The 27994-nt window shown below is 44.2% G+C and overlaps 1 protein-coding gene across 1 annotated transcript in view; it reads left to right on the forward strand.

Annotated features, from left to right (window-relative positions):
• The window catches only part of TERF2 (telomeric repeat binding factor 2), a gene marked incomplete at both ends in the record, with an annotated part of 48480 nt that overhangs the window by 13701 nt on the left and 6785 nt on the right, over positions 1-27994 (forward strand). The window contains 4 exons of the mRNA XM_080702713.1: positions 13219-13305; positions 16887-17033; positions 19517-19623; positions 23365-23757. Coding sequence (XP_080558839.1) covers positions 13219-13305; positions 16887-17033; positions 19517-19623; positions 23365-23757 — 734 coding nt within the window. The remainder of the gene's footprint in view (positions 1-13218; positions 13306-16886; positions 17034-19516; positions 19624-23364; positions 23758-27994) is intronic.

Genomic DNA, 27994 nt, shown 5'->3' on the forward strand with positions numbered 1-27994 from the left:
GATACTAGAAATTGAATCCAGTATCAGGTGCTCTATCACTTGAGCTAGGTACCTAACCATTTTTTATTTTTTATTTATTTCTTATGTAGTCCTGGGAATTGAACCCAGTGGCATTCTACCTCCGAGTTACACCACTCCCATCCCTATTATTTTTTATTCTTTATTTTGAAACAGAGTCTCACTGCATTGCAAAGGACCTCACTAAGTAGCTGAGGCTATCAGCGAACCTCGATCCTCATGTCTCAACCTTCCAAATGCTGGGATTATAAGTGTGCCCCACCACACCTGGCTTCCCAGACTGATTTTATTTCTAATTTGGAACCAGGGTCTTACTAGGTTGCTGAGAGCCTCCACTAAATTACTAAGGCCATCCTTGAACCTGCAGTCCTCCAGTCTCAGCCTCACAAGCACTAGTATTACAAGCTCATGCCATTACACCCAGCTCCCTTTTTATTTATTTATTTTTGCAGTACTGGGGATGGAACTCAGGGGCATTCTACCTCTGAGCAACACCTTCAGCCCTATTTTTTATTCCATATTGAAACAGGGACTCACTGAATTGCAAACGTCCTCACTAAGTAGCTGAGGCGGTCTGCAAACCCGGAGCCTCCTGTCTCAGCCTCCCAAATGCTGGGATTTCAAGCATGTGCCACCATACCTGGTACCCTTTTTATATTTATTTATTTATTTATTTATTTACTTATTTTTGTGATACTGAGGGTGGAACCCAGGGGCATTCTACCTCTGAGCTACACACCCAGCCCTATTTTTTATTCTTTATTTTGAAATAGGGTCTCACTGAATTGCAAAGGGCCTCACTGAGTAGCTGAGGCTGTCCATGAAGTGCAGTCCTCCTGTCTCAGCCTCCCAAATGCTGGGATTAAAGCTATTTTTAAATTTTAAGACAGGGTCTTTCTAAGCCCAGGGTAACCTTGAACTTGTGATCTTCCTGCCTCAACCTCCTGAGTAGCTGAGATTATAGGGGTAAACTACTGTGCCTGGTTCATTTTCAATTTTGTGATTTTTTTTTTTTTTTTTTTTTTTTTTGCTTGTTTGTTTTTGTACTGGGGGTTCAACCTGGGGGCCTTCCACCTCCAAGCTACATCCTTAGCTCTTTTATTTTTTTGTTTTGAAATAGGGTCTTACTAGGTTGTTGATAGTCTTACTATGTTGCTGAGGCTGTCCTTGAACCTACTGTCTTCCTTTCTCAGCCTCCCCAAGTACTGGGATTACAGGCATGCACCACCATACCTGGCTTTATTTTTAGTTTTGAAAGCATTTCCTCTTTGCTTTATAAATTAAAATATAGGAGAAGGCTAGTGTGGTGGCGCACACTTGTAATCCCAGCATCTGGAGGCTGAGACAGGACGATTGACATTCGAGGACAGCCTCAGCTACTTAGGCCCTTGGAACTCAGTGAGTCCCTGTTTTCAAATAAAGAATAAAAAATAGGGGCTGGAGGTGTCACTTGGAGGACCTGTGTTCCAGTTCTAGGGAAGGTAGAACAAACACTTTTTTTTTTTTTTAATGTGGATCCTATTGAAAATGGCATTGTGGTATATCCATACAATGGAATATTACTCAGCAAAATGTAAATGAATTACTGATCTACACAACTGATATCGCGATATAGCTAAATCTCAAGAATATTCTGCCAGATAAAACAACCCAGACCAACAAAGAAACAAAACAAACACCTATTAAATACTGTTTGAATTTGTATGACATTGGAGTAAAGGGAAAAATACAGTGAAAGCAGATCAAAGTTTTCCTCTAGGCCAGGGGTAAGGTGAAAGAGGGGGTAAAAAACAAAAACGGCGAACATTCACACAGTGAGTGCTTGGCACCCCTTCCTCTCCTCCCTCCCAACAGTGAGTGTCCGGGTTGACCATGCTCCATTCACACTTATACACATCTTCAAATGTAGCTCCTCCGTTAATTCACCTCAGCCTTCGTTTCCTTCCTTTCCATTTTAGCTTTGCTGAGGTTTCCCCTCCATTATCTGGAGTCCCTCTGGTATCCCTAATACTCCCTAGTTTGGACATATTAGAAAAAACATACATTTCTTCTCTTTCTGTGCTCGGCTGATCTCACTTAACATAATTATGATCTCCAGGTCTTTCCATCTTCTTGCGAATGACATGATTTTGTTCTTTTTTATTGCTGAGTAGAATTCCATTGTGTGTATTTCGCATAATTTTGCAATCCATTCACCTGTTGAAGGAGACCTAGGTTGGTTCCATATTTTGGCTATTAGGAATTGTGCTGCTATGAACATGGGTATGCATATGTTACTGTAGTTCTCTGATTTCAACCCCTTTGGAAAGTACCCAGGAGTGGTGTAGCCGGTTCGTACGGTGGCTCCATCCCCAGTTTTCTAAGGAATCTGCACACTGATCTCCATGGTGGCTGAATGGATGAACTAGTGGAGCAAACACCTTCTTTATTCTCTTTCTCCATCTTCATGAAACCTTTAGTCTTAAATAAAATGCATGAAGCATCTCTCTTGAGTTTTATCTTTTTTGTTTTTGTTTTTGCAGTACTGGGGATGGAACCCAGGGACATTCTACACCCCAGCCCTATTTTTTATTCTTTATTTTGAAACAGGGTCTTGCTGAGTTGCAGAGGGCCTCTCTAAGTAGCTGAGGCTTTCCGCGAACCGCCATCCTCCGGTCTCAGCCTCCCGAATGCTGGGATTACAAGTGTACACCACCACATCCGGCTTTAGTTATACCCCTAGCCCTTTTTACTTTTTTTCTTTTTTTGTGGATCTGGGGGTGGAACCCAGAGGCATTTGACCTCCAAGCTACACCCCCTGCCCCATTTTTTTATTCTTTATTTTGAAACAGGGTCTCAATGAGTTGTATAGGGCCTCACTAAGTAGCTGAGACTGTCCATGAACCGCGATCCTCAGGTCTCCCAAATGCTGGGATTACAAGCGTGCACCACCATGCCCGGTTGCCATTTTTAATTTTTTATTATTATTATTATTATTATTATTACTGTGCTGGAGGTGGAACCCAAGGGCATTCTACCCCCAAGCTCACCCTCAGCCCCATTTATTTATATTCTTTATTTTGAAACTGGGTCTCACTGATTTCAGAGGACCTCACTAAGTAGCTGAGGTTGTCTGTGACAGTGATCCTCCAGTCTCAGCTTCCCGAATGCTGGGATTACAAGCGTGTGCCACCACTCCCGGCCATAGTCTTTTTATTTATTTATTTATTTATTTTGGTGGTACTGGGGGTGGAACCCAGGGGCTTTCTACCTCTGGGCTATACTCCCAAACCTTTATATATTTTACTTGGAAACAGGGTCTCACTAAGTTGCTGAGAACCTCACTAAGTAGCTGAGGCTGGCTTCGAACCTGTGCAATCCTCCTGTCTCAGCCTCCCAAGCGCAGGGATTACAAGCGTGCGCCACCACGCCCGGCTGTCTCTTTTTATTTTTTGAAACAGAGTCTCACTGAGTTACAAAGGGCCTTGCTAAGTAGCTGAAGTTGTCCCCAAACCGTGATCCTCCAGTCTTTGCCTCCCAAAAGCTGGGATCACAAGCATGTGCCACCACACCCGGCTTTATTTTTATTTTAAAACAGTCTCTAGCCAGGCATGGTGGCGCACGCTTGTAATCCCTGCTCTTAGGAGGCGGAGACAGGAGGATTGCGCTGTTTCGAAGCCAGCCTTTTGGCTTAAGAGACCCTGTTTCCAAATTAAAAAATAGAACAAAATGCTTATTAAAAAAAAAAAAACAGTCTCTATCTGCTGAGGGGTAAGGCCTGGGATGGGGCCAGCCAGGCCGGGATTGGAGCCTGCCATGAGGCAAGTCTTGTGCTAGGGCCTCCGAGGCTGGGATCGAAGCCTGCCGAGGGGTGAGGCCGGTGCCAGGGTCAGTGAGGCCGAGATCAGAGCCTGCCATGAGGCAAGGCCGGTGCTGGGACCTCCGAGGCTGGGATCGGAGCCTGCCATGTGGTGAGGCCAGTACTGGGGCCTTCGAGAGTGGGATTGGAGCCTGCAATGTGGCATCCACAGAGAAATATCACAGAAAATAAAAAATCAGATGCTTTCCCTAATATGCAAAAACTAGGAAGAAATGGGTAATAGGAGGAAATCTAGTTGAAGAAAGGGCCCTATGGAGGAGCAATTAAGGTGACGTATCAGAGGGGATGGGAAGGGGAAAGATGGAATCTCTAACGCACATGATGTACTTAAATATATCAAAGTCAATCACTAAATCAAACATGGGATCGAGGGGGGGAGGGTATGGGATGGGGATTGGATAAAGGCTAATTGGGTGATGTGTGCTTGTATATCCTCACAAGTCTTGTATTCCATTGAGATGTTTGACTACAATGCACCAATAAAAATATATTTAAAAATTTTTGTAAAAAAGAAAATATTTAAAATTAAAATAAAACAGCTTCTATTTGATGAGCCTCACTACTTGCTGAGGCTGTCCTTGAACCTGTGATCCTCTTGTCTCATCCTCCCAAGTACTGGGATTACAAGCATGTGCCACTATGCCCAGCAGAATGAATCTTTAAAGGGTCAGAGATGGGAAAAATGTACTTTTTATTATGTGGTATTGTGGATTAAACCAGGGCCTTCTGTATGCTAGAATGCACTCTGCCTGGGAGCTCTATCCCTAGCCCTTTTATTTTATTTTGAGACAGTCTAAGTTGCCCAGACCAGCCTTGAATTTTGGATCCTCCTGCTTTATTCTTCTGAGTAGCTGAATAGTAGGCATGTATCACTACACTTGGTTGGTTGGTTGTGTGTGTGTGTGTGTGTGTGTGTGTGTGTGTGTGTGTGTGTGAGAGAGAGAGAGAGAGAGAGACAGACAGATAGACAGACAGACACTGACAACTGACCCCAGGGACATTCTTTCTCTGAGATGGACCCTCAGCTCTTTTTATTTTTTTACTTTGAAAGAGGATTTTGCTACTGTGGTCTAGCCTTGAACCTGCCATTTTCCTTTGTAAGGCTCCTGAGTGCTGAGATTATAGGAATACACCACTGTGCCCGGCTTTTTCCTTCTATTTCTCTTTTTCCCTTCTCTCCAAGGTGGTACAACTTGGCAACAGGAGTACCTCACAGTGACATTGGCAGCAGGGTACCTAAAGGGGGAACCCTTTCTCTTACCAGAGAAGCATTGATTCCCCAGAACTTGAGATAAAATTCCATAAATTATTATTGTGTAAGCTGCTGCTTTGGCCTGTATCCAGATGCAGTGACAAAATTGGGAAATTAAACCTCAAGAATGAAAATAAATCAGTGTAATTCACTTTACTTTCTAAAGAAGAAAAACCATATGATCTATCAGTTGGTGCAGAGAAAGATTTGGCAGAATTCAATACTAATTCGTGATAAGAACACTCAGCAAAGTAAAAAAGAAGAAAACTCCTTCAGCCTAATTAAAGAGATCTACAAGAAAATTCACAGCTAGTGTTATACCTGATGGTAGAAAGCAGTGCATTTTCCCTGAGCTCTGAAACAAGGCAAGGACGTCCATTCTGAGCACTTCTATTGACCATCATATTGGAAGGGCCAGCCAATGCTTTGAGGCAATAAGAAGACATAGATTGCATCGTCTCCTTTGCACATGACATGGCTCTGTAGAAAACCTCATGGGAGACGGGCGTGGCGGCACATGCTTGTAATCCCAGCATTTGGGAGGCTGAGATTTGGAGGATCACATTTCACGGATAGTCTCCACTACTTAGGCCCTTTGCAACTTAAACCGTGTTTCAAAGTAAAGAATAAAAAAATCAGGTTGGGGGCCAGGCATGGTGGCGCACGCTTGTAATCCCCGCACTTGGGAGGCTGAGACAGGAGGATCGCACAGGCTCGAAGCCAGCCTCAGCTACTTAGTGAGGCTCTCAGGAACTTAGTGAGACCCTGTTTCCAAATAAAATATAAAATAGGTCTGGGAGTATAGCCTGGAGGTAGAAAGGCTCTGGGTTCCACCTCCAGTACCACCAAAAAAAAAAAAAATTGGGTTGGGGTGTAGCTTGGAGTTAGAATGCGCCTAGGTTCCATCCCTAGTACCGCAAAAAAATGAACCACAAAACCTCATGGGATATACCCAAATAAAGCTCTTATTATAATAAGTTTAGCATGTTGCAGGTCAACAGTAAACTCAATCATATTTCTGTATTACTAGTAATGCTGTGAACAATTTGAAGTGGAATTATCAAAATAATGCCACTTAAAATAGCTGCAAAAAAGAAATACTTAAAGTCTAGCAAAACAAAGGTACTCTTTTTTTTTTTTTAACGGGTCTGGGGGTGGAACCCAGGGGCATTCGACCTCCGAGCTACACCCGCTGCCCTGTTTTTTATTCTTTTTTTTGAAACCGGGTCTCACTGGGTTGCAGAGGGCCTCACTAAGTAGCTGAGGCTATCTGTGAACCGCAATCCTCAGGTCTCAGCCTCCCGAATGCTGGGATTACAAGCGTGCGCCACCACGCCCGGCAAAACAAAGGTACTATATGTGGAAAAGTAGAAACGTTGGAAGAATTGAAGGCTTATGGAAGATTGTGTCAGTTCTTTAAATGATTCAAAGTTGTTGTAATTCAAATCATAGTCTCAGAAGGAGTTTCTGTAGATTCAGACGAGCCAATTCTAAAATGTACATGAAAGGGTAAAAGAACGAGAGAGTCACCAAAATTTTGTGAAAGAAAAAGCTGGAGGACTCGTACTACTCATTTGGAAGAATTACTATATTAAGCTACGTAGTGGAACGCAGGAGAGTAACAGCACTCACAGACTGATTGATTGATTGATTTTGGTGGTACTGGGGGTGGAACCCAGGGGCCTTCTACCTCCGGGCTATACTCCCAGATCTATTTTATATTTTATTTGGAAACAGAGTCGCACTAAGTAGCTGAGAGCTTCACTCAGCCGAGGCTGGCTTCAAACCTGTGCGATCCTCTTGTCTCAGCCTCCCCAAGTGTGGGGATTACAAGGGTGCGCCACCACGCCCAGCTGTCACAGATGTTTTAGAGATAGAAATTATGTAGGACAGGAGGAAGAGTCCAGAAACAGGTTCACACAAATCTAATTAATTGACTTTTGATAAGGATGTGAAGGCTTTTCAGTGAAAAAAGGATAGTCTTTTCAACAGATATTGAAACAACAGAATTTCCACATAAGAATTGAACTACAAACACTTGTTATTTAAAAGTTAACTAGCCGGCCGTGGTGGCGCACACTTTGTAATCCCAGCATTCAGGAGGCTGGCCAGAGGATCAAGGTTCGCGGACAGCCTCAGCTACTTAGTGAGAACCTCTGCAACTCAGTGAGACCCTGTTTCAAGATAAAGAATAAAAAATAGGGCAGGGGGTGTAGCTCGGAGGTAAAATGCCCCTGGGTTCTATCCCCAGTACCTTAAAAAAAAAAAAAAAGGAAAAATTGATACAGTTGTTGGCTTCATCAAAATTTAAAGCTTTTGCTCTGACAAACCTGTTAAGAGAAGGAAAAACAGGCTAGAGATTAGGAGAAAATATTTGCAAATCATATGTCTGATAATGGAATACATTCACAATATATAAACTCTCAGCAGAGCTGGGTGTGGTGGCGAACGCTTGTAATCCCCGCGCTTGGGAGGCTGAGACAGGAGGATCGCACAGGTTCGAAGCCAGCCTCAGCTACCTAGTGAGGCTCTCAGCAACTTAGTGAGACCCTGTTTCCAAATAAAATATGAAATAGGTCTGGGAGTATAGCCCGGAGGTAGAAAGCCTCTGGGTTCCACCTCCAGTACCACCAAAAAAAAAAAACCTCTCAGCAGGGCATGGTAGCACATACCTGTAATTGCAGAACTTGGGAGGCTGTTATAGGAGGATCAGAAGTTTGAAGCTGGGCTCAGCAGTTTTAGTGGAACCGTTTCCAAATTTAAAAAAAAATATATGGGCTGGGCTTGTAGCTTAAGTGGTAGAATGCCTCTGGGCTCACCCTAATAACTGAAAATTGCAACCAATCCAAATGCCCTTCAGTGGATGAATGGATAAACCATAGTATGTTTATAAAATGGAATACTGTTTAACAGTTTAAAAATTACCTCTTAGCCGGGCGTGGTGGCACACGCTTGTAATTCCCCACGCTTGGGAGGCAGAGACAGGAGGATCGCGCAGGTTCAAAGCCAGACCCGCACGCTGGCTTAGGAGACCCTGTTTCCAAATAAAAATGTAAAAATAGGTCTGGGAGTGTATCCCGGAGGTAGAAGGGCTTCCAGGAACCCCAGTACCACCAAAAAAACAAAAACAAACCAAAATTACCTCTTGATACTGCCACAGTGTGGCTGTAACCTTGAAGCCATTACACTGAATGAAAGAACCCAGCTCCTTGCTCCATCTTTGAGAACAATAGGTACTAGCAGGATGTGGTGTCTGTTTGTAATCCTAGTACTTGGGAGGCTGAGACAGGAGGATGTGGGTAGAGGCCAGCCTTAGCAAGTAGTGAGACTGTCATCAGCCTAGCGAGACCCTGTTTCTAATAAAAATAAAACAGGGCTGGGGGAATAGATTGGAATTAGAATATACCAAGACCCAATCCCCAGTACCACACATACAAAAAAGATAAATATTAAATGGAGTATAACTTATATGACTTTTTTTTCTTTTTTGGTACTTGGAATTGAACTTGGGGGTTTTCTATCTCCAAGCTACACCTTGAGCCCATTTTTATTTATTTTTTATTTTTTTTATTTTTTATTTTTGGTGGTACTGGGGTTCCTGGAAGCCCTTCTACCTCCGGGCTACACTCCTAGACCTATTTTTACATTTTTATTTGGAAACAGGGTCTCCTAAGCCAGTGCGTGCGGCTGGCTTCGAACCTGCGCGATCCTCCTGTCTCTGCCTCCCAAGCGCGGGGATTACAAGCGTGCGCCACCACGCCCGGCCCATTTTTATTTTTTATGTTGAAACAGGGTCTTGCTAAATTGCTGAGGCTGTTCTCAAACTTAAAATCCTGTCTCAGGAGGATCGCGCAGGTTCAAAGCCAGCCTCAGCTACTTAGTGAGGCTCTCAGCAACTTAGACACTGTTTCCAAATAAAGTATAAAATAGGTCTGGAAGTATAGCCCAGAGGTAGAAAGCCTCTGGGTTCCACCCCCAGTACCACCAAAACTAATAATAATAATAATAATAATAATAATAATAATAATAATGTCTTGTCTCAGCCTCCCAAATACTGGGATTATAGACATGTGCCTCCAGGCCTGGCTTATATGACCTTAAAGAGATAAGACATCAAGAAGTTCTGAGGTTAGGAGAAAGCAGGTGTGACTATAGAGGAACCTCACACGGTGTTTACAGGAGTCTACATGTGTTAACATTCAGAACTGTACACCTAAAACAATTTTGCTCTGTGCACAAGTTCAGTACATTTAAGAAACATAATGAAACCCTTGTGGTTTTTAAAAAGTAAAAGCTTTGAAACCAGGTGTGGTGGCCCATGTTTATAATCCCAGTACTTGGGAGGCTGAGGCAGGAGGATTGCAAATTCAAGCAACTAGTGAGTAGTTCTCACTACTACAGGCTCAGCAAGTAGTGATAATCTCATCAACCTAGTGAGAGCAAAACACTTTTAAAATAAAAAGTAGCTTGGTGTGGTGGTGCACACTTGTAATCCCAGTACTTGGGAGGTTGAGACAGGATGATTGCAAGTTTTGGGCCAGCCTCAGCTACTCAGTGAGACCCTGTTTCAAAATTAAGAATAAAAAATAGGAGTCAGGAATGGTGGTGCATGTTTATCATTCCAGTACTTGGAAGGCTGAGACAGGAGGATCACAAGGTTTGATGCCAGCATTGGCAATTTAAGTGAAGCGGTCAGCAATTTGGCGAAACCTTGTTTCAAAAAATAAAATAGGAGCCGGGCGTGGTGGCGCATGCTTGTAATCCCAGCATTTGGGAGGCTAAGACTGGAGGATCGGACAGCCTCAGCTATTTAGTGAGGCTCTCTGTAACTTAGTGAGACCCTATTTCAAAGAATAAAGAATAAAAATCGGGCTGAGGATGTAGGTTGGAGGTCGAATGACCCTGGGTTCCTTCCCCAGACCCACAAAAAACAAAATAGGGCTGGGGATATAGGTTGGAGATAGAATGCCCCTGGGTTCCATCCCCAGTGCCACCAAAAAAAAAGAATAAAAAATAGGGCTGGGGGTGTGGCTTGGAGGTAGAATGCTTCTGGGTTCAATCCCCAGTACCACAAAAAAATAAAAATAACAATGGCTAGCTGGGCATGGTGGCGTATACTTGTATTCCCAGTACTTGGGAGGCTGAGACAGGAGGATCACAAGGTTTGATGCCAGTATTGGCAACTTAAGTGAAGCGGTCAGCAATTTGGCAAAACCTTGTTTCAAAAAATAAAATAGGAGCCGGGCGTGGTGGCGCACGCTTGTAATCCTAGCATTCAGGAGACTAAGACTGGAGGATTGCGGTCGCGGCTCTGTAATTTAGTGAGACCCTATTTCAAAGAATAAAGAATAAAAATAGGGCTGGGGATGTAGGTTAGAGATAGAATGCCCCTGAGTTCAGCCCCAGTGAACAAATATAAAAACTGCTGAGATGTGGCTCAGTGGGTTCAATCCCTAGCACCACTAAAAAGAAAAAAAAAAATAGTGTAGCTCAGAGATAGATTGCCCCTGTATTCAATCTTCAGTACCCCCCCCCAACACATACACACACACAAGATTTTTTTATTTCTGTCCTTGGGCAGTAGGGATTTCTGGTTGTGCCTTCTTACCATTGACAGCATTTCCTTCTGCTCTGGATGTCTGCACTCGAGTGTTGAAGACAGCGAGCAGACAGGAGTACTTTTTTGTTGTTTGTGGTTCTGGGGGTTGAGCCCAGAGGCATTTTACCTCTGAGCTACATCCCCACTTATATTTATTTACTTATTTGTTTGTTTATTTATTGATGCGGGTTGGGGATGGAACCAGGGGGATTTGACCTCTGAGCCACATACCATGCCCTATTTTTTTTATTTTTTTATTTTTATTTTTATTTTTTCGGTGGTACTGGTGGTGGAACCCAGAGGCTTTCTACCTCCGGGCTATACTCCCAGACCTTTTTTATATTTTATTTGGAAACAGGGTCACACTAAGTTGCTGAAAGCCTCACTAAGTAGCTGAGGCTGGCTTAGAACCTGTGTGATCCTCCTGTCTCAGCCTCCCAAGCACGGGGATTACAAATGTGCGCCACCATGTCCGGCTTTTATTTTTTATTTTGAAACTGGGTCTCACTGAGTTGCAAAGGGCCTCACTAAGTAGCTGAGGTTGTCCGTGAACTACAATCCTCCGGTCTCAGCTTCCTGAATGCTGGGATTACAAGCGTGCGCCACCAGGCCCGGCTAGTTCTTTTTATTTTTCATTTGATTTTACTTATTTTTCTGTGTGTGTGTGGCATTGAACCCAGGAGTAGTCTACCTCTGAACTGCACCCCCTAGCCCTATTTTATTTTTATTTTGAAACGAGGTCTTGCTAGGTTATCAAGAGTCTCAATGTTTGCTGAGGCTGTCTATGAACCTGCGATCCTCCTGTTTTAGCCTCCCAAAGTTCTTAGATTACAAGTGAGTGCCAACAGGCCTGGCTTTTTAATTTTGATACAACATCTTGCAAAATTGCTGAGGCTGTCTTTGAACCAGCAATCCCATCTCTGCCTTTCAAGTATTGGGATTACAGGTGCATTCCACCATACACAGCTATATGCTAATACTTAATAGATTTCTTTGTTCTTAGCCCTTCTCTTGATACATTTTTTTTCCTATGAGGCTGTGAGGATTGGAAAAATCTATAGATAAGTCTCCCTCCCCCCTTTTTATCCTGGGACTGAACTAAATCTGAGCTATACCTACCAAGCCCTATTTTATTTTTCATTTTGAAACAGGGTCTCACTAAATTGCTGACAATCTTAAGTTGTTGAGACTGGCATCAAACCTTTGATGCTCCTGTCTCATCTTCCCAGGTGCACCACCATGCCTCGCTAAATTTCCTTTTTTTTTTTTTTTTTTTTTTCTTTTTTCGGGTCTGGGGTTGGAACCCAGGGGCATTCAACCTTCAAGCTACACTCCCTGCCCTATTTTTTATTCTTTATTTTGAAACAGTCTCACCAAATTGCAAAACGCCTCACTAAGTAGCTGAGGCTGGCCACAAACCTGCCATCCTCCTATCTCAGCCTCCCAAGTACTAGGATTACAAGTATGGGCCACCATGCCCAGCTTATTTTTAATTTTGAAATGGGGTCTTGCTAAGTTGCTGAGGCTGATCTCTAACCCACAATCCTCCTGTCTTAGCTTCCCAAGAACAGGCATGCACCACTGCACTCAGCTTTCTGTCAGTCATTAAAAAAAAACTACTGTTGCCTGGGTATGGTGGCTCTTGCCTGTAATCCCAGTACTTAGGAGGCTGAGACAAAAGGATCAGAGGTTTGAGGACAGCCTCAGCAAGAGGTGAGACTTTCATCAACCTAGCAATTCCCTGTTTCAAAATAAAAATAATAAAGCTAGGCGTGGTGGCGCACGCTTGTAATCCCCACGCTTGGGAGGCTGAGACAGGAGGATCGCGCAGGTTCGAAGCCAGCCAGCCATGCGCGCTGACTTAGGAGACCGTTTTCAAATAAAATATAAAATAGGTCTGGGAGTGTAACCAAGAGGTAGAAGGCCCCTGGGTTCCATCCCCAGTACTACCAATAATAATAATAATAATAATAATAATAATAATAATAATAATAATAATAATAATATAGGGCTGGGGATGTAGCTTCAAGGTAGAATGCCCCTGAGTTCAATCCCCAGTACCACTCACACACACAAAAATCCATTGTAAGCTGGGCGTGGTGACACGTGCATGTAATCTCAATACTTGGGAGGCTGAGACAGGAAGAGTATAGGTTTGAGGCCTCAGCAACTTAGACCTTGTTTCAAAACAAAAAAGTAAAAAGGTTTTAGGATGTAGTTCAAAGGTAGAATACCCTGGGTTCTATCCCTAGGACTTCAAAGAAAAGAAGCCATATAACATCAAAAGCTGATAGATACCTTACAAGCCAAAAGAGACAGTTTATGGTAGTCACAATGATTGAATAATAGCTTGATTTTTAAGTACAGGAATTTGATAGAATCTGAAAATTTTCTTGGGTATGTAGTCAGCTTTACTATTTATGATATGTGATATTCTGATAACTCCTGTCATTGCAAAGTAAAAAAAAAACATTTTCCCCCTTTTTGTAGGCTGTTATTATTTGTATCAAAAACAAAGAATTTGAAAAGGCTTCAAAAATTTTGAAAAAACATATGTCCAAGGACCCAACTACTCAGGTAAATTAATATATTTTTGCTCTCATGGCTTAAATTCATCTCATTGCTTCTTATGCAACAGCAGGGAACTGACTCTTTCTTAGGGATATTACTGGACATTTCCCCGTAGTGTGCGCCGGCCTTAGCGTATCGTCTTTGTATCCAAAATAACTTCAGCCTCTGAAATTGGCTTTTTTTTTTTTTTTTTTTTTTTTTTTTTTTTTTTTTTTTTTTTTTTTTTTTTCCGGGTCTGGGGATGGAACCCAGGAGGCATTCGGCCTCTGAGCTACATCCCCTGTCCTATTTTTTATTTATTTTGAAACCGGGTCTCACTGAGTTGCAGAGGGCCTCACTAAGTAACTGAGACTGTCCGCGAACCAGGATCCTTCGGTCTCAGCCTCCCGAATGCTGGGATTACAAGCGTGCGTCACCACGCCCGGCTTGGCTTTTTAGCATTTATTTTTCATTAGAAAAATATATCTAATTCATTTACTTTTCTGATTTCTGCCTGATTTATGGCAGAACTCTGTCAGTTTAATTGATCAGCACCAGGCATTGAACTGACAAGTCTTGTATTATTTCTCTCTCTCTCTTTTTTTTTTTTTTTTTTTTTGCGGTACTGGGGATGGAACCCAGGAGCATTCTACCTCCGAGCTACACCCCCTGCCCTATTTTTTATTCTTTAATTTGAAACAGGGTGTCACTGAGTTGGAAAGAGCCTCACTAAGTAGCTGAGGTGTCCTCAAACTGCGATCCTCCTGTCTCAGCCTCTCGAATGCTGGGATTATAAGCGTGCGCCACCACGGGTGGCTCTCTTCCGCCATTGCTGACCTTCCATAAATGCTAACCCTACAGAATGAAGGAGACTGCTTTGGTGAGGACTTTTTTTTTCCCCCCTCGGTACTGAGGTTTGACTCCAGCAGCATTCTACCTCTGAGAGGTACACTCCCAAGCCCTATTCTTTATCCTTTATTTTGAAGCAGGGTCTCACAAAGTACCTGAGGCTAGCCTCGAACCTGTGATCCTTCTGTCTCATTCTCTCAAATACTGGGATTAAAGGCATATGCCACCACGCCTGACTTGGTGAGAATTTAACACATCCTGGTGTTTAAAAGCTGTGAGGATGGAACCCAGGGGCATTCTACCTCCAAGTTACACACCCAGCCCTGTTCTTTTTTTTTTTTTTTTTTTTGTGGTACTGGGGGTGGAACCCAGAGGCTTTCTACCTCTAGGCTATACTCCCAGACCTATTTTGCATTTTATTTGGAAACAGGGTCTCACTAAGTTGCTGAGAGCCTCACTAAGTAGCTGAGGCTGGCTTCGAACCTGTGCGATCCTCCTGTCTCAGCCTCCCAAGCGCTGGAATTACAAGCGTGCACCACCACGCCCGGCTACCCAGCCCTGTTCTTTAATCTTTATTTTGAAACAGGCTCTCACAGAGTTGCAAAAGGCCTCACTAAGTAGCTAAGGCTGTCTGCGAACCGTGATACTCCTGTCTCAGCCTGTCAAATGCTGGGATTACAAGCGTGTGTCACCACACCCAGCTTGTTTTTCTTTTTTTTTTTATAAATTTAAATTTTATTTTTTATAATTTTTCTCTCTTTTTTTTTGTTGTTGTTATTGCTGTTGTAGTGGTGGTGTTACTGAGATTTGAACCCTGGGACTTAGCCCTTTTTCTTTCTCTTTCTCTCTCTTTTTTTTCCCCCCTTTTTTCAAATTATTTTTTGTTTAGAAACAGGTTCTTAGCTTGCCATGACTCTCATTAAGTTGCTGAGGCTAGCCTTGAACTGTGATCCTCCTGTCTCAGCCTCCCAAGTATTCGGATTATAGTCAGTTGCCATCATGCCTGGCACAGTCTTATTTCTTTATCCTTAAAAATATACATATGTGAGCAAGTTTGTATGTGCATGTACATATGTACACATATATCTATTTTGCCTATTCTCATTTATATATGACTTTTTCTTTTTCTCTCTCTTTTTTTTTTTTTTTTTTTTTTTTTTTTGGTACTGGGGATTGAACCCAAGGGCATTCTACTTCCAAGCTACACCCCCAACCTTATTTTTTATTCGTTATTTTGAAATAGGGTCTCACTGAGTTGCAAAGGGCCTCACTATTCTGAGGCTGGCTTCGAACCTGCGCAATCCTCCTGTCTCAGCCTTCCAACTTCTGGGATTACAAGTGTGCGCCACCACGCCCAGTGCAACGCTTTTTTATTTGCTTTTTTCACTTAATAATATGTTGGAATTCTTTACTAGCACAGAAAGAACTTCTTAACTTCTTTTCTTTTTTGGTACTGGGGATTGAATTTGGGCATTCTACCTCTGAGCTATACTCTCAGCCCTTTTGATTTTATGTCTTTAATTTTTATTTTATGTATTTATTTTTATGGTACTGGGATATTAAACTCAGGCCCAGGGCCTATATCCTCAGCCTATTTTTTTTTTTTTTTTTTTTTTTTTGTGTGTGTGTGTGTAACTAGGGATTGAATCCAAGGGTGTTTTGCCTCTAAGCTATACCCCCAACATTATTTTATTTATTTTTTTATTTTTATTTTTTATTTTTATTTTTTATTTTTTATTTTTTGGTGGTACTGAGGGTGGAACCCTTTTACCTCCGGGCTATACTCCCAGACCTATTTTATATTTTATTTGGAAACAGTCTCTTAAGCCAGCGAGGCTGGCTTTGAACCTGCATGATCCTCCTGTCTCTGCTTAGAGGATTTTTTTTTTTTGGTGGTGGTACTGGAGGTGGAACCTAAAAACTTTCAACCTCCGGGCTATAATTCCCAGACCTATTTTATATTTTATTTGGAAACAGGGTCTCACTAAGTTGTTGAGAGTCTCACTAAGTAGCTGAGGCTGGCTTCGAACCTGTGCCATCCTCCTGTCTCAGCCTTCCAAGGACTGGGATTATAGGTATGGGCCACCACACCCAGCTTGCTTGCTTGCTTGCTTATTTATTTATTTATTTTGCTGTACTGGGGATTGAACCCCAGGGGCATTTTACCGTTGAGTTACATCCCCCTTATTTTTTATTCTTTAGTTTTGAAACGGTCTCACTAAGTTGCAGAGAGCCAGGCTGACTGTGAACCCACAGTCCTCCCAAGTACTGGATTACAAGTGTGCACCGCCATGCCCGGCTCCAGGTTATTTTTATTTTGAAACAGAGTCTAACTAGGTTGATGATGGTCTCATTACTTGCTGAGGCGGTCCTGGAACCTGTGGTCCTCCTGTCTCAGCCTCCCAAGTACTGGAATGACAGGCATGTGCCACCACATCTTTATTTTTTATTTTGAAAACAGCGTCTCACTAAGTTGGCATGGCTGATCTCGGACCTGTGGTCCTTTTGTCTCAGCTTCCCAAGTCCCGGGATTACAGGCATGTGTCACTGTACCTGGCCTTAAGGAGCTTCCTTGTCACTTTTTTCCCTACAGTTGCATAGTAACCCACTGTGGCTAAAACATTTTTTGCTCCTTTCCTATATGTGCCTGGGTGACTTTCATTGACAGCGTTGACAGGTTGTATCTTAGCTCACAGTTGAATTGTTGCTGGTATTCTCCTTTTCCTCTCTCACGTTGCAAACATCGGTCCCTTGTGTAGAAGTTGAGAAATGACCTCTTGAACATAATCCGAGAAAAGAACGTGGCCCACCCTGTTATCCAGAACTTTTCCTACGAGACCTTCCAGCAGAAGATGCTGCGCTTCCTGGAGAGCCACCTGGATGACGCAGAGCCCTACCTCCTCACGGTGTGCCTTCACTTCTTCTCTTCCCGTAAACCGCCTTGTGCTCTGCAGGACGTGCAGGGAATTGGGAAAGTACAAGTGAGCTTGGTGCCCTAGTGCACTCCTGTAATCATTCCAGCATGATCTGGAGGCTGAGGTCAAATTAGTAAAACCCTGTCTCAAAATAATATATAGCCGGGCGTGGTGGCGCACGCTTGTAATCCCCGCGCTTGGGAGGCAGAGACAGGAGGATCGCGCAGGTTCGAAGCCAGCCCCACGCGCTGGCTTAGGAGACCCTGTTTCCAAATACAAATGTAAAAATAGGTCTGGGAGTGTAGCCCGGAGGTAGAAGGGCTTCCAGGAACCCCAGTATCACCAAAAAAATAAATAAATAAATAATAATAATAATAATAATAATAATAATAATATATAAAAAGGGTTGGGGTGTAGCTCAGTGTTAAGAGAGTCCCTGAGTTCAGTACTACCAAAGAGAGAGCCAGGCATGGTGGCGCATGCCTGTAGTTCTATTACTTGGGAAGCTGTGATAGGAAGATCACAGGTTCAAGGACAGCCTCCGCAACTGAGACCCTTGGCAACTTAGCAAGATGCTGGTACAAAATTAAAAAATGGCCAGGCGTGGTGGCACATGCCTGTAATCCCAGCACTTGGGAGGCTGAGACAAGAGGGTCACACTGGTTCGAAGCCAGCCTCAGCTACTTAGTGGGGCTCTCAGCAACTTAGTGAGACTTGTTTCCAAATAAAGTATAAAAATAGGTCTGGGCATATAGGTTCAATCTGAGTTACACACATGCGCGTACACACACACACACACACACACACACACACACACACACACAGAAATGAAAAAGTAGAAAATAGTAAGGTGTAGAAAAGACACTGAATTGGCCGGGTGTGGTGATGTATGCTTGTAATCCCTACTTAGTGAGGCCCTCTGCAACTTACAATTTGTTTCAAAATAAAGAATAAAAGTAGGGCTAGGGATGTAGCCCAGAGGTAGAATGCCCCTGGGTTCAATCCCCAGCACCACAAAAAAAAAAAAAAAAAAAAAAGACATTGAATTGTGTGCATTATTTTTCTTTATTAATTGCCTCTAATTTACCAAAGTAGAAGTACTGACAGACAAATGGATACATCATGTCTTCCTTATCTCCTATTGTAACTTCCTTTACCTACAATTAAACTGGTTTTATTTATTTATTTTTGCAGTACCGGAGATAGAACCCGGGGGCATTCTACCTCCAAGCTGCACATCCAGCCCTGTTTTTTATTCTTTATTTTGAAACAGGGTCTCACTGAGTTGGAAAGGGCCTCACTAAGTAGTTGAGGCTGGCCACAAACCTGGATCCTCCTGTCTCAGCCTCCCAAATGCTGGGATAACAAGCGTGCACCACCACGCCCAGCTAAGGTGTTGTGTTTAAAGTAGAAAATTCACTTTTTTGTGTGTGGTACTGAAGACCCAGGGGCATTCTACTTCCTGAGGTGCACCCCAACTATTTGTAGTCTCACTCCATTGCTGAGGCTGTTCACAAACCTGCAGTCCTCCTGTCTCAGTCTCCAAGTACTGGTTTTTAAATTTGACCTTAGTTTATGGAGAAGTGTGGAGACCTTGGTGCAAAATAGAATGATTGAGGGCACAGCTCAGAGGTAGAATGCCCCTAGTCTGGGTATGGTAGTGTGTGCTTGTGATCCAGTCCTGGGAAGGTTGAAACAGGAGGATCACAATTTCAAAGCCAGCCTTGACAATTTAGCAAGGGTCTTAGCAACTTAGTGAGACCTTGTTCCCAAATAAGATGTTAAAAAAAATAGGGCTGGGCCGGGCGTGGTGGCCCACGCTTGTAATCCAGTGCTTGGGAGGCTGAGACAGGTTCGAAGCCAGCCTCAGCTACTTAGTGAGGCTCTCAGCAACTTAGTGAGACCCTGTTTCGAAATAAAAGTATAAAATAGGTCTGAGGATAGCCCAGAGGTAGAAAAGCCCCTGGCTTACACACACACACACACACACACACACACACACACACACACACTAAAATAGGGCTGAGAGCCAAGCATGGTGGTACATGCTTGTAATCCCAGTACTTTGGAGGCTGAGACAGGAGGATCTGGGTTTGTGGCCAGCCTCAGCTACTTGGTGAGGTTTTCTACAACTTAGTGAGACCTTATTTTAAAATATAGAATAGGAAATAGGTTTAGGGGTATAGCTTGGAGGTAAAATCCCCTAGGTTCAATCCCCAGTACCAAGAAAATCCCCAAAAAGAACAACAAAACTTATGTACTGGTAATCATTAGTGTAAACATTTATTACTTATCCGAAGTTTGAAAGAAATTTGACTTCTCTGCGTGACCCCTTCTGTACATGACTTCTTGGGAGTCAGCAGCTGGATTAAAGAGTTCTTGCAATGTCAGCAGGATAGCACCACTCCCCAGTAACAAAAAAGTTTGTGACACGCTGTGGCTTTCTTTTCCTGACGACATCCTTTCTTTCCCAGATGGCCAAAAAGGCTTTGAGATCTGAGTCTGCTGCACCAAGCACAGTGAAGGCAAGTAAACAGCCAGCCCCAGAGCCTGTGGACAAGCCGCTGAGGGAGCCTGAGAGGTGAGCGAGGGCGCCCCTGCAACGGGGAAAGATGGCGAGAGCCGCCAGCTGCCCTTGGTGACTTGACTGCCCCCTGCACCTGGCACTCTGGGAGGAAGAGTACACTCTAGAAAAATGCATGAAGATGGATGTCAAGGGATTGCACCCAGAAGTTCCCGACTGGCTCTTCCTCCACAGTCCTGCCTCTACCTTTCCTGCTTTGCTGTCTTCTTATGTGTATTCCTAATCCCTCATACTTAAATTCAGGAAGCACTGTTTAGATATGAGAGTTGAAATCCAACAGCTGAAGCAGAGATCACAAATTTATATACTTCCAGGATCTGTGTATTAGTGGTTAGTGGTTTTTGTGTTGCTCTAACTAAATGCCTGAGGCTGGGTGACTTTATAAAGAAAAGAGATTCATGTATCTCATAGTTCTGGAGGTTCGAGCTCCCACATCCGGTGATGGATTTTATCCTAAGATGGTGCAGGGCATCACATGGCTAGAAACTGGGAAGTGTGTCCTCATCTTCTCTCTCTTCTTTCTTAGAAGACTATCAGCATTCAATCACAGGGGCTCCACCCTGGTGCTAGAACCATATCCAACCCATAGCAGCCTAGAAGGACATGTGTGAGATGTTTGTTTTGGCTTTTTATTTTGTTTTTGTTTTTGTTTCTTTTTTTTTTTTTGCGGGTCTGGGGATGGAACCCAGGGGCATTTAACCTCCAAGTTACATTTCCTGCCCTATTTTTTATTCTTTATTTTGAAACAGGACTCACTAAGTTGCAGAGGGCCTCACTAGGTAGCTGAGGCTGTCCGTGAACCATGATCCTCCCAAATGCTGGGATTACAAGTGTGAGCCACCACGCCTGGCTTTTATTTATTTATTTTTCCTTTTAAGATGTATACTAAGCCAGGCATGGTGGCGCATGCTTGTAATCCCAACACCTGGGAGGCTGAGACTTGAGGATTGTGGTTCACAGCCAGCCTCAGCTACTTAGTGAGGCCTTCCACAACTCAGTAAGACCCTGTTTCAAAATAAAGAATAAAAAATAGGGCTGGGGCTGTAGCTTAGAGGTAAAATGCTCCTGGGTTCCAAACCTAGTACCACCAAAAAATAACATTTTTTTTTTTAATGTTTAAACTGGGTCTTGCTACCTTAGCATGTTCTGGCCTTAACCTGTGACCCTTCTGTTTCTGCCTTCCAATTACTGGCATTACAAGCAGGTACCACTGTACCTGGCTAAGATGCCCCATTTATTTATTTATTGTGTGTGTGTTTGTGTGTGTGTGTGTGTGGTACTGGGAATGGAACCCAAAGGCACTCTACCTCCCAAGTTTCACCCCTAGCCCTATTTGTCTTTTGAGGAAATAACATCACACAGAGTTGCAGAGGCCTCCCTAAGTAGCTGAGACTGTCCGAGAATCATGATCCTCCTGTCTTGGCCTTCCAAATGCTGGAATCAAAAGCATGCACGACGACGCCTGGCTCTCCCAAGTTTTTTTGTTTGTTTGTTTTTTCTTTTTTTTTTTTTGTTGTTGTTCTTTTGTTTGTTTTGTTTTGGTTTTGGTGGTACAGGAAATGAAACCTAGGGGCCTTCTACCTCCGGGCTATACTCCCAGACCTATTTTTTTATATATATATATTTTGTTTGGAAACAGGGTCTCTTAAGCCAGCTGAGGCTGGCTTCGAAACTGCACGATCCTCCTGTCTCTGCCTCCCAAGCACAGGGATTACAAGCGTGCGCCACCATGCCCAGCTAATTCTTTATTTTGAAACCGGGTCTCACTGAGTTGCGGAGGGCCTCACTAAGTAGCTGAGGCTGTCCACGAACCTCAATCCTCCAGTCTCAGCCTCCCAAATGCTGGGATTACAAGCGTGCGCCACCATGCCCGGCTCTATTTTTTTTTTGGGGGGGTGCATTATATTCATACATCATATTGGGGTAAAAAAACTTGTGTGGACATACATGTGCACATTACCCATTTAGCCCCTACCCAATTCCCACCCCATTCCCTCCCCATTCCTCCTTCCCTTGCTTGGCTTACTGGTTAACTTCGATATGTTTAAGTACATTGTGTGTTTTAGAGAATTTCCTTCTTACCCCCTCCCCCCATTCCCTCATTTAGGTTGCCTTGTTTGCTCCTCTATAGGATTTCCTTTTTCATCTAGAGTTCCTCCTTAGCTTTCACATATTAGGGAGTCTATTTTTTATTTTTTATTTTGAAACAGGTTCTCACTAAGTTGCAAAGGGCCGCACCAAATAGCTGAGGCTGTCCGCGAATCATGATCCTCTGGTCTCAGCCTCCCGCATGCTGAGATTACAAGCGTGTGCCACCACTCCCGGCTTAGTTTTTACTTTATTCACAACCTTTTTCAAATCCTAGATGAAGCCGGGCGTGGTGATACACGTTTGTAATCCCAGCATGCAGGAGGCTGAGACCTGGAGGATCATGGTTCACGGACAGCCTCAGCTACTTAGTAAGGCCCTCTGCAACTCAGTGAGACCCAGTTTCAAAATAAAGAATACAAAATAGGGCAGGGGGTGTAGCTTGGAGGTAGAATGCCCCTGGGTTCCATCCCCAGACCTGCCAAAAAAAAATCCTAGATTAACTTTTTGCAGTAGATAGTCTGTCATTGTTCCAAGACTGTGTAGCACACTTCTTCTGAGAAGTCTCAAGAAGAATACAAAATAGGGCAGGGGGTGTAGCTTGGAGGTAGAATGCCCCTGGGTTCCATCCCCAGACCTGCCAAAAAAAATCCTAGATTAACTTTTTGCAGTAGATAGTCTGTCATTGTTCCAAGACTGTGTAGCACACTTCTTCTGAGAAGTCTCAAGATCCTGTTCTTAAGCTAGGTGTGGTGGTGCACATAGTACTTGGGAGGCTGAGACAGGAGGCTCATTGGTTCAGGGCAGCCTCAGCAACTTAAGGAGTGCCTCTACAACTTAGACCCTGTTTCAAAGTAAAAATAGGGCTGGGGCTATGCATGGTGGTACATGCTTATAATCCCAGTATTTGGGAGACTGAGACAGGAGGATTGCGGTTGGCAGACAGCCTCAGCTACTTCGTGAGGCCCTTTGCAACTCAGTGAGCCCCTGTTTCAAAATAAAGAATAAAAATAGGGCTAGGAAGCCGGGTGTGGTGGTGCATGCTTGTAATCCCAGCGCTTGGGAGGCTGAGACAGGAGGATCGCACAGGTTCAAAGCCAGCCTCAGCTACTTAGTGAGGCTCTCAGCAACTTAGTGAGACCCTGTTTCCAAATAAAGTATAAAATAGGTTGGTATAAAATAGTATAGTGTAGCCCAGAGGTAGAAAAGCCCCTGGGTTCCACTCCAGTATCATCAAACAACAACAAAAAAATAGGGCTAGGAAGCCAGGTGTTGTGGCACATGCTTGTAATCCCAGCATCCGGGAGGACTGCAGTTCACAGACAGCCTCAGCTACTTAGTGAGGCCCTCCGCAACTTAGTGAGACCCTGTTTCAAAATAAAGAATAAAAAATAGGGCAGGGAGTATAGCTCAGAGTTCGAATTCCCCTGGGTTCCATCCCCAGACTTGCAAAAAAAAAAAAAAAAAAAAATTTAAAAAGATAATAATAAGGTAGAATGCCCCTGGGTTTCATCCCCAGTACTAAGGAAGAAATAAAAGTAGGGCTTGGGCTGGGGCTCAGAGGTAGAACACTCCTGGGTTTATTCAGAAAGCATTGCCCATTTGAAGGAGCGTTAACAGTGCAGCTGACCTTCACATGTTTATTTGCAGGCAGCTGAGGAATACTACAACCGCCTTTGGAATTACGACTCTGAAGGCAGCTTTCAAGGCTCTGTCGGATACAGAGGACTCAGAGGCAGCCTTCTCAAAACTGGACCAGAAAGATCTGGTACTTCCTAACCCAACATCCCCACCATCACCAGCCCTCAAAACCAAGAGATCCCGCAAAGATGAAAGCGAAGGCTCAGCTCCTGCTGTGGGCGAGGGCAGCTCGGAACTCCAGCCCAGGAGCAAACGCATGACCATCAGCAGATTGGTTCAGGAGGAGGACAGCCAGAGCGCTGAGCCCAACTCAAGCCTCAACTCCTCCCGGGAGAACATCCCTGTGGCGCCAGCCCGGCCCGCCGCTCCCAGCCAGCACCGCTCGGAGGAGAAGAATCCCAAGTATGAAGACCTTTGTGGCAGTTTTGGGGCTGGTTGGGCCTGGTATTATTTCCATGAATGGAGTAACTTTCAACTAAGTTATTCGCCACCAAGCCTTGCTCAGACTGCTAGGATGTGACTCGGAAGTGGGGAGTGACGAGGTAGCAGTCCCTGCCCGCCGTGAAGCTCCAGCCATAGGCAGCCCAGCGCTCCCTAGGGTGAGAGTGAGGGTGGCATTCTCTGCGCCTTCCAGCACCACTTCTGCCGTTGTTAGCAAACATCTGAGTGGCCTCCCTACCACAAATTAGTCTTGTTTGTTAAAAGACGTTTAGCCGGGCGTGGTGGCGCACACTTACAATCCCTGCGCTTGGGAGGCGGAGACAGGAGGATCTTGCAGGTTCGAAAGCCAGCCTTGCTGGCTTAAGAGACCCTGTTTCCAAATAAAAAAATATATAAACAGGTCTGGGAGTGTAGCCCGGAGGTAGAAGGGTTCTATCCCCAGTATCACCCCCCCACAAAAAAAAAGACATTTAGATTGGGCCACCTTATACTTGGATCCTTAAAGGAGATAATTGAATACTTGCAATTTTGCACCTTATATGAGCATTTGAAACTTGGCACATTTGGTAAATACTTGCCAGTCTGCCACTTCCTGCTAGGTACTGTGGGGCAGTGGTTGTCATACTTTAACTCTGCTGCCCATCATGACTCCTGACCTGGTGTTTGCTGCCATCTGGGCCCTGTTTTGGATCCAGCCTGCAGGCCAGCTCCTGCTTCTCTCTGAACCATTCCTGCTTGATTCCGTTGCCGTCCTTTGCTTCCTGTCATTCCCCGCAGTGACTGTGTCCCTCTGTCATTGCTTGTTAGAGTCCCATTCATCTGCGCAGGGAAGAGACGCTGCTGTTGTTGGCGTGCTTTTTCTTACTGAATCTATAGTCCTCACTCTGTGAGGTAATATTAGCCCTTTTGGCTAGACGAGGAAGGCTCAGAAAAATTTTGAGCTTGCTTGATGCTTGAAGTTACAGAGCTCAAAGTGGTAAAGATGGACTTAGGGAGTGGTTTTGGGGAATTTGTTTTGTTTTTTTGGTACTGGCAATTGAACTCGGAGGCCATTGTACCACCAAGCTACACCCCTAGTCCTATTTTACTTTATTTTTGTAACAGGGTCTTGCTTGCCAAGGCTGGCCTCAAACACACAATCCTCCTTTCTCAGCATCCCAAGTCCTGGGATCACTGACATGTACCACCACGCCTGGCTGCCTGGGTTTTTTTTAAGTGAGGTCAGTCTTGACGCAAATGCTCGGGTTCAGTTTGCCACATACACCATGCTGCCTCGGGGATGGAACCCAGGGGCTTTCTATGTCCGAGCTACACACCCAGCCCTATTTTTTATTCTTTATTTTGAAATAGGGTCTCACTGAGTTACAAAGAGCCTCACTAAATAGCTGAGGCTGGCTTCGAACCGCAATCCTCCTGTCTCAGCCTCCTAAATGCTGGGATTACAAGCGTGCGCCACCACGCCCGGCTTGCCTCTCTCAACACTAGCTCCGCCATGAGCTCTTCCCTGGTCACTCCTGTCGGAAGTGATCTGCCTTGCTGGCCCCCACAGCACTGCCGTCTCTACCACTGCTCTGAGTTGTGGGCGGGCTCTTGCCCTGGCTGTGTTGCCCCAGGTGCCCAGAGAGCTGCAGCTCCCGATTCGTGATTTGTGCTCAGTCACACATTTGCACCGATTGCACTGGAAGTGAGGCACTGGCTGGCAGGCGCCCATCTCAGACGACAGCTCTGCATACACACACATATGTACACTCCTTTTTAGGTGTTTTGTTGGTGGTACTGGGAATTGAACCCACAAGTGCTCTGCCACTCAGCTCCTCCAGCCCTCTTTATTTCTTATCTTGAGATAAAGACTCACTAAGTTGCCCAGGCTGGCCTCAAACCTGCAGTTCTCTTATCTCAGCCTTCCAAGTACTGGGATTACAGGCCTTCACCACCAGGCCTGGCTCTGCTCTCATTTGGTATAAGATTCTTGTGTTTCTCACAGAAGTCGTGTGGTGTGTAGGTATTGCCCCCAGGAATAGAAGAGGAAACTGGAGCGAGTGTAGGAGTATAGGGGTTTGTAAATGGAGGATTTGTGAAGGTTTCAGGCACGTGTTCCTCTTTCATGTCAGAGGTATAAAGTATGATGTGTACTCTTAATATTTTGGGGGCACTGAGGATTGAACCCAGAGTCATTCTACCTCCAGTCCACACCTCCAGCTATTTTATTTTTATTTGGAAACAATCTCACTAGGTCGATGAGAGTCTCATTACTTGATGAGACTGTCCTGGAACCTGTAATCCTCCTGTCTTAGCCTCCCAAGTACTAGGATTGCGAGCGTACACCACCACGCCCTGCATGGTGGGTATTCTAAAGCAGGGGTTGAACCAGATGTGGTGCACATCTGTAATCTCAGTTTTTGGTAAACTGGGGAGGATAAATGTTAAGCCAATTTTAACAATTTATCAAGAGAGAACCTGCGCGTGCATGTGCGCACAGGCAAACTGGCCTTTGATTAGGTAAATTTACTTGCTACTTTTTTTTGTTGATAGTTTTTTTTTTAATACTGGGGATTGAGCCCAAGGGTGTTCTACCTCTGAGCTATACCTCCAGGCCTATTTTATATTTTTATTTTGGAACACGGTCTCACTAAGTTGCTCAGGCTGGCCAAGAACCTGAATCTTTCTGTCTCAGTCTCCCACGTACTGGGATTGGAAGCATGTGCCACCACACCCAGCAATTTTAATTACTATATTTTTTGTGGTCCTGGGGATTGAACGAACCCAGGGGTTCTTTACTACTGAGCTACACCACACTTGTTTTTTTTTTTTTTTTACTAGAGGTTGAACCTAATTAAAGACATGCATTCTACCTCCAAGCTATAACCCCAACTCATTTTTATATTTATTTTTTTTCGTGGTACTAGGGGTGGAACCCAGAGGCTTTTTACCTCTGGGCTATACTCCCAGACCTATTTTTATATTTTTTTATTTGGAAACAGGGTCTCACTAAGTAGCCGAGGCTGGCTTCGAACCTGTGCGATCCTCCTGTCTCAGCCTCACAAGCGCAGGGATTACAAGCGTGTGCCACCACGCCCTGCCCCAACTCATTTTTATTTGTATTTATTTTGGGTACCAGAGATTGAACCCAGTGGCAGTCTACCTCCAGCCTATGTCCCCCAGCCCTATTTTATTTTTTATTTGGAATCAGGATCTTGCTAGGTTGCTGAGAGCCTCACTAAGCTGATGAAGCTGGCCTTGAACCTGTGATCCTCCATCTCAGCTTCCTAGTATTGGGATTATAGGCCCAGCCATAGCCCCATTAGTTTTTTATTTTGAAACAGGTGGTGGAGGATGGCCATGAACCTGTGATCCTTTTGTTGCACCCTCCCAAATACCGGGATTATAGATATGTATTTTTTTTTTTTTTTTTTTTTTTTTTTTTTAGTACCAAGGACGGAACACAGGGGCCGTGTACCTCCAAGGTATTCCCCTAGCCCTAGTTTTTAGTCTTTTTATTTTATTTTATTTTATTTTATTTTATTTTTTTGTGGGTTTGGGGATGGAACCCAGGGGGTTTTACCTCCAAGCTACACCCCCTGCCCTATTTTGTATTCTTTTTTTTTTTTGGTGGAAGCCCTTCTACCCTTCTACCTCCGGGCTATACTCCCAGATCTATTTTTTATACTTTTTTATTTATTTTTATTTTTATTTTTATTTTTATTTTTTTTGGTGGTACTGGGGGTGGAACCCAGAGGCTTCCTACCTCCGGGCTATACTCCCAGACCTTTTTTATATTTTATTTGGAAACAGGTTCTCACTAAGTTGCTGAGAGCCTCACTAAGTAGCTGAGGCTGGCTTCAAACCTATGCAATCCTCCTGTCTCAGCCTCCCAAGTTTGGGGATTACAAACGTGTGCCACCACGCCCGGCTTAAACTTTTTTATTTGGAAACAGGGTCTCTTAAACCAGTGCAACTGGCTTCAAACCTACGCGATCCTCCTGTCTCAGCCTCCCAAGCACGGGGATTACAGGCGTGCGCCACCACGCCTGGCTTATATTCTTTATTTTGAAGCATGGTCTTACTAAGTTGCAGAGGGCCTCACTAAGTAGCTGAGACTGTCCGCGAACTGTGATCCTTCGGTCTCAGCCTCCCGAATGCTGGGATCACAAGCGTGGCCACCATGCCCAGCCCTGTGAATAGTTTTAGTCGAGCATAG

The sequence above is a fragment of the Muscardinus avellanarius genome, assembly GCF_963383645.1.
Source record: "Muscardinus avellanarius genome assembly, chromosome: 10".
NCBI classification, from domain to species: domain Eukaryota; kingdom Metazoa; phylum Chordata; class Mammalia; order Rodentia; family Gliridae; genus Muscardinus; species Muscardinus avellanarius.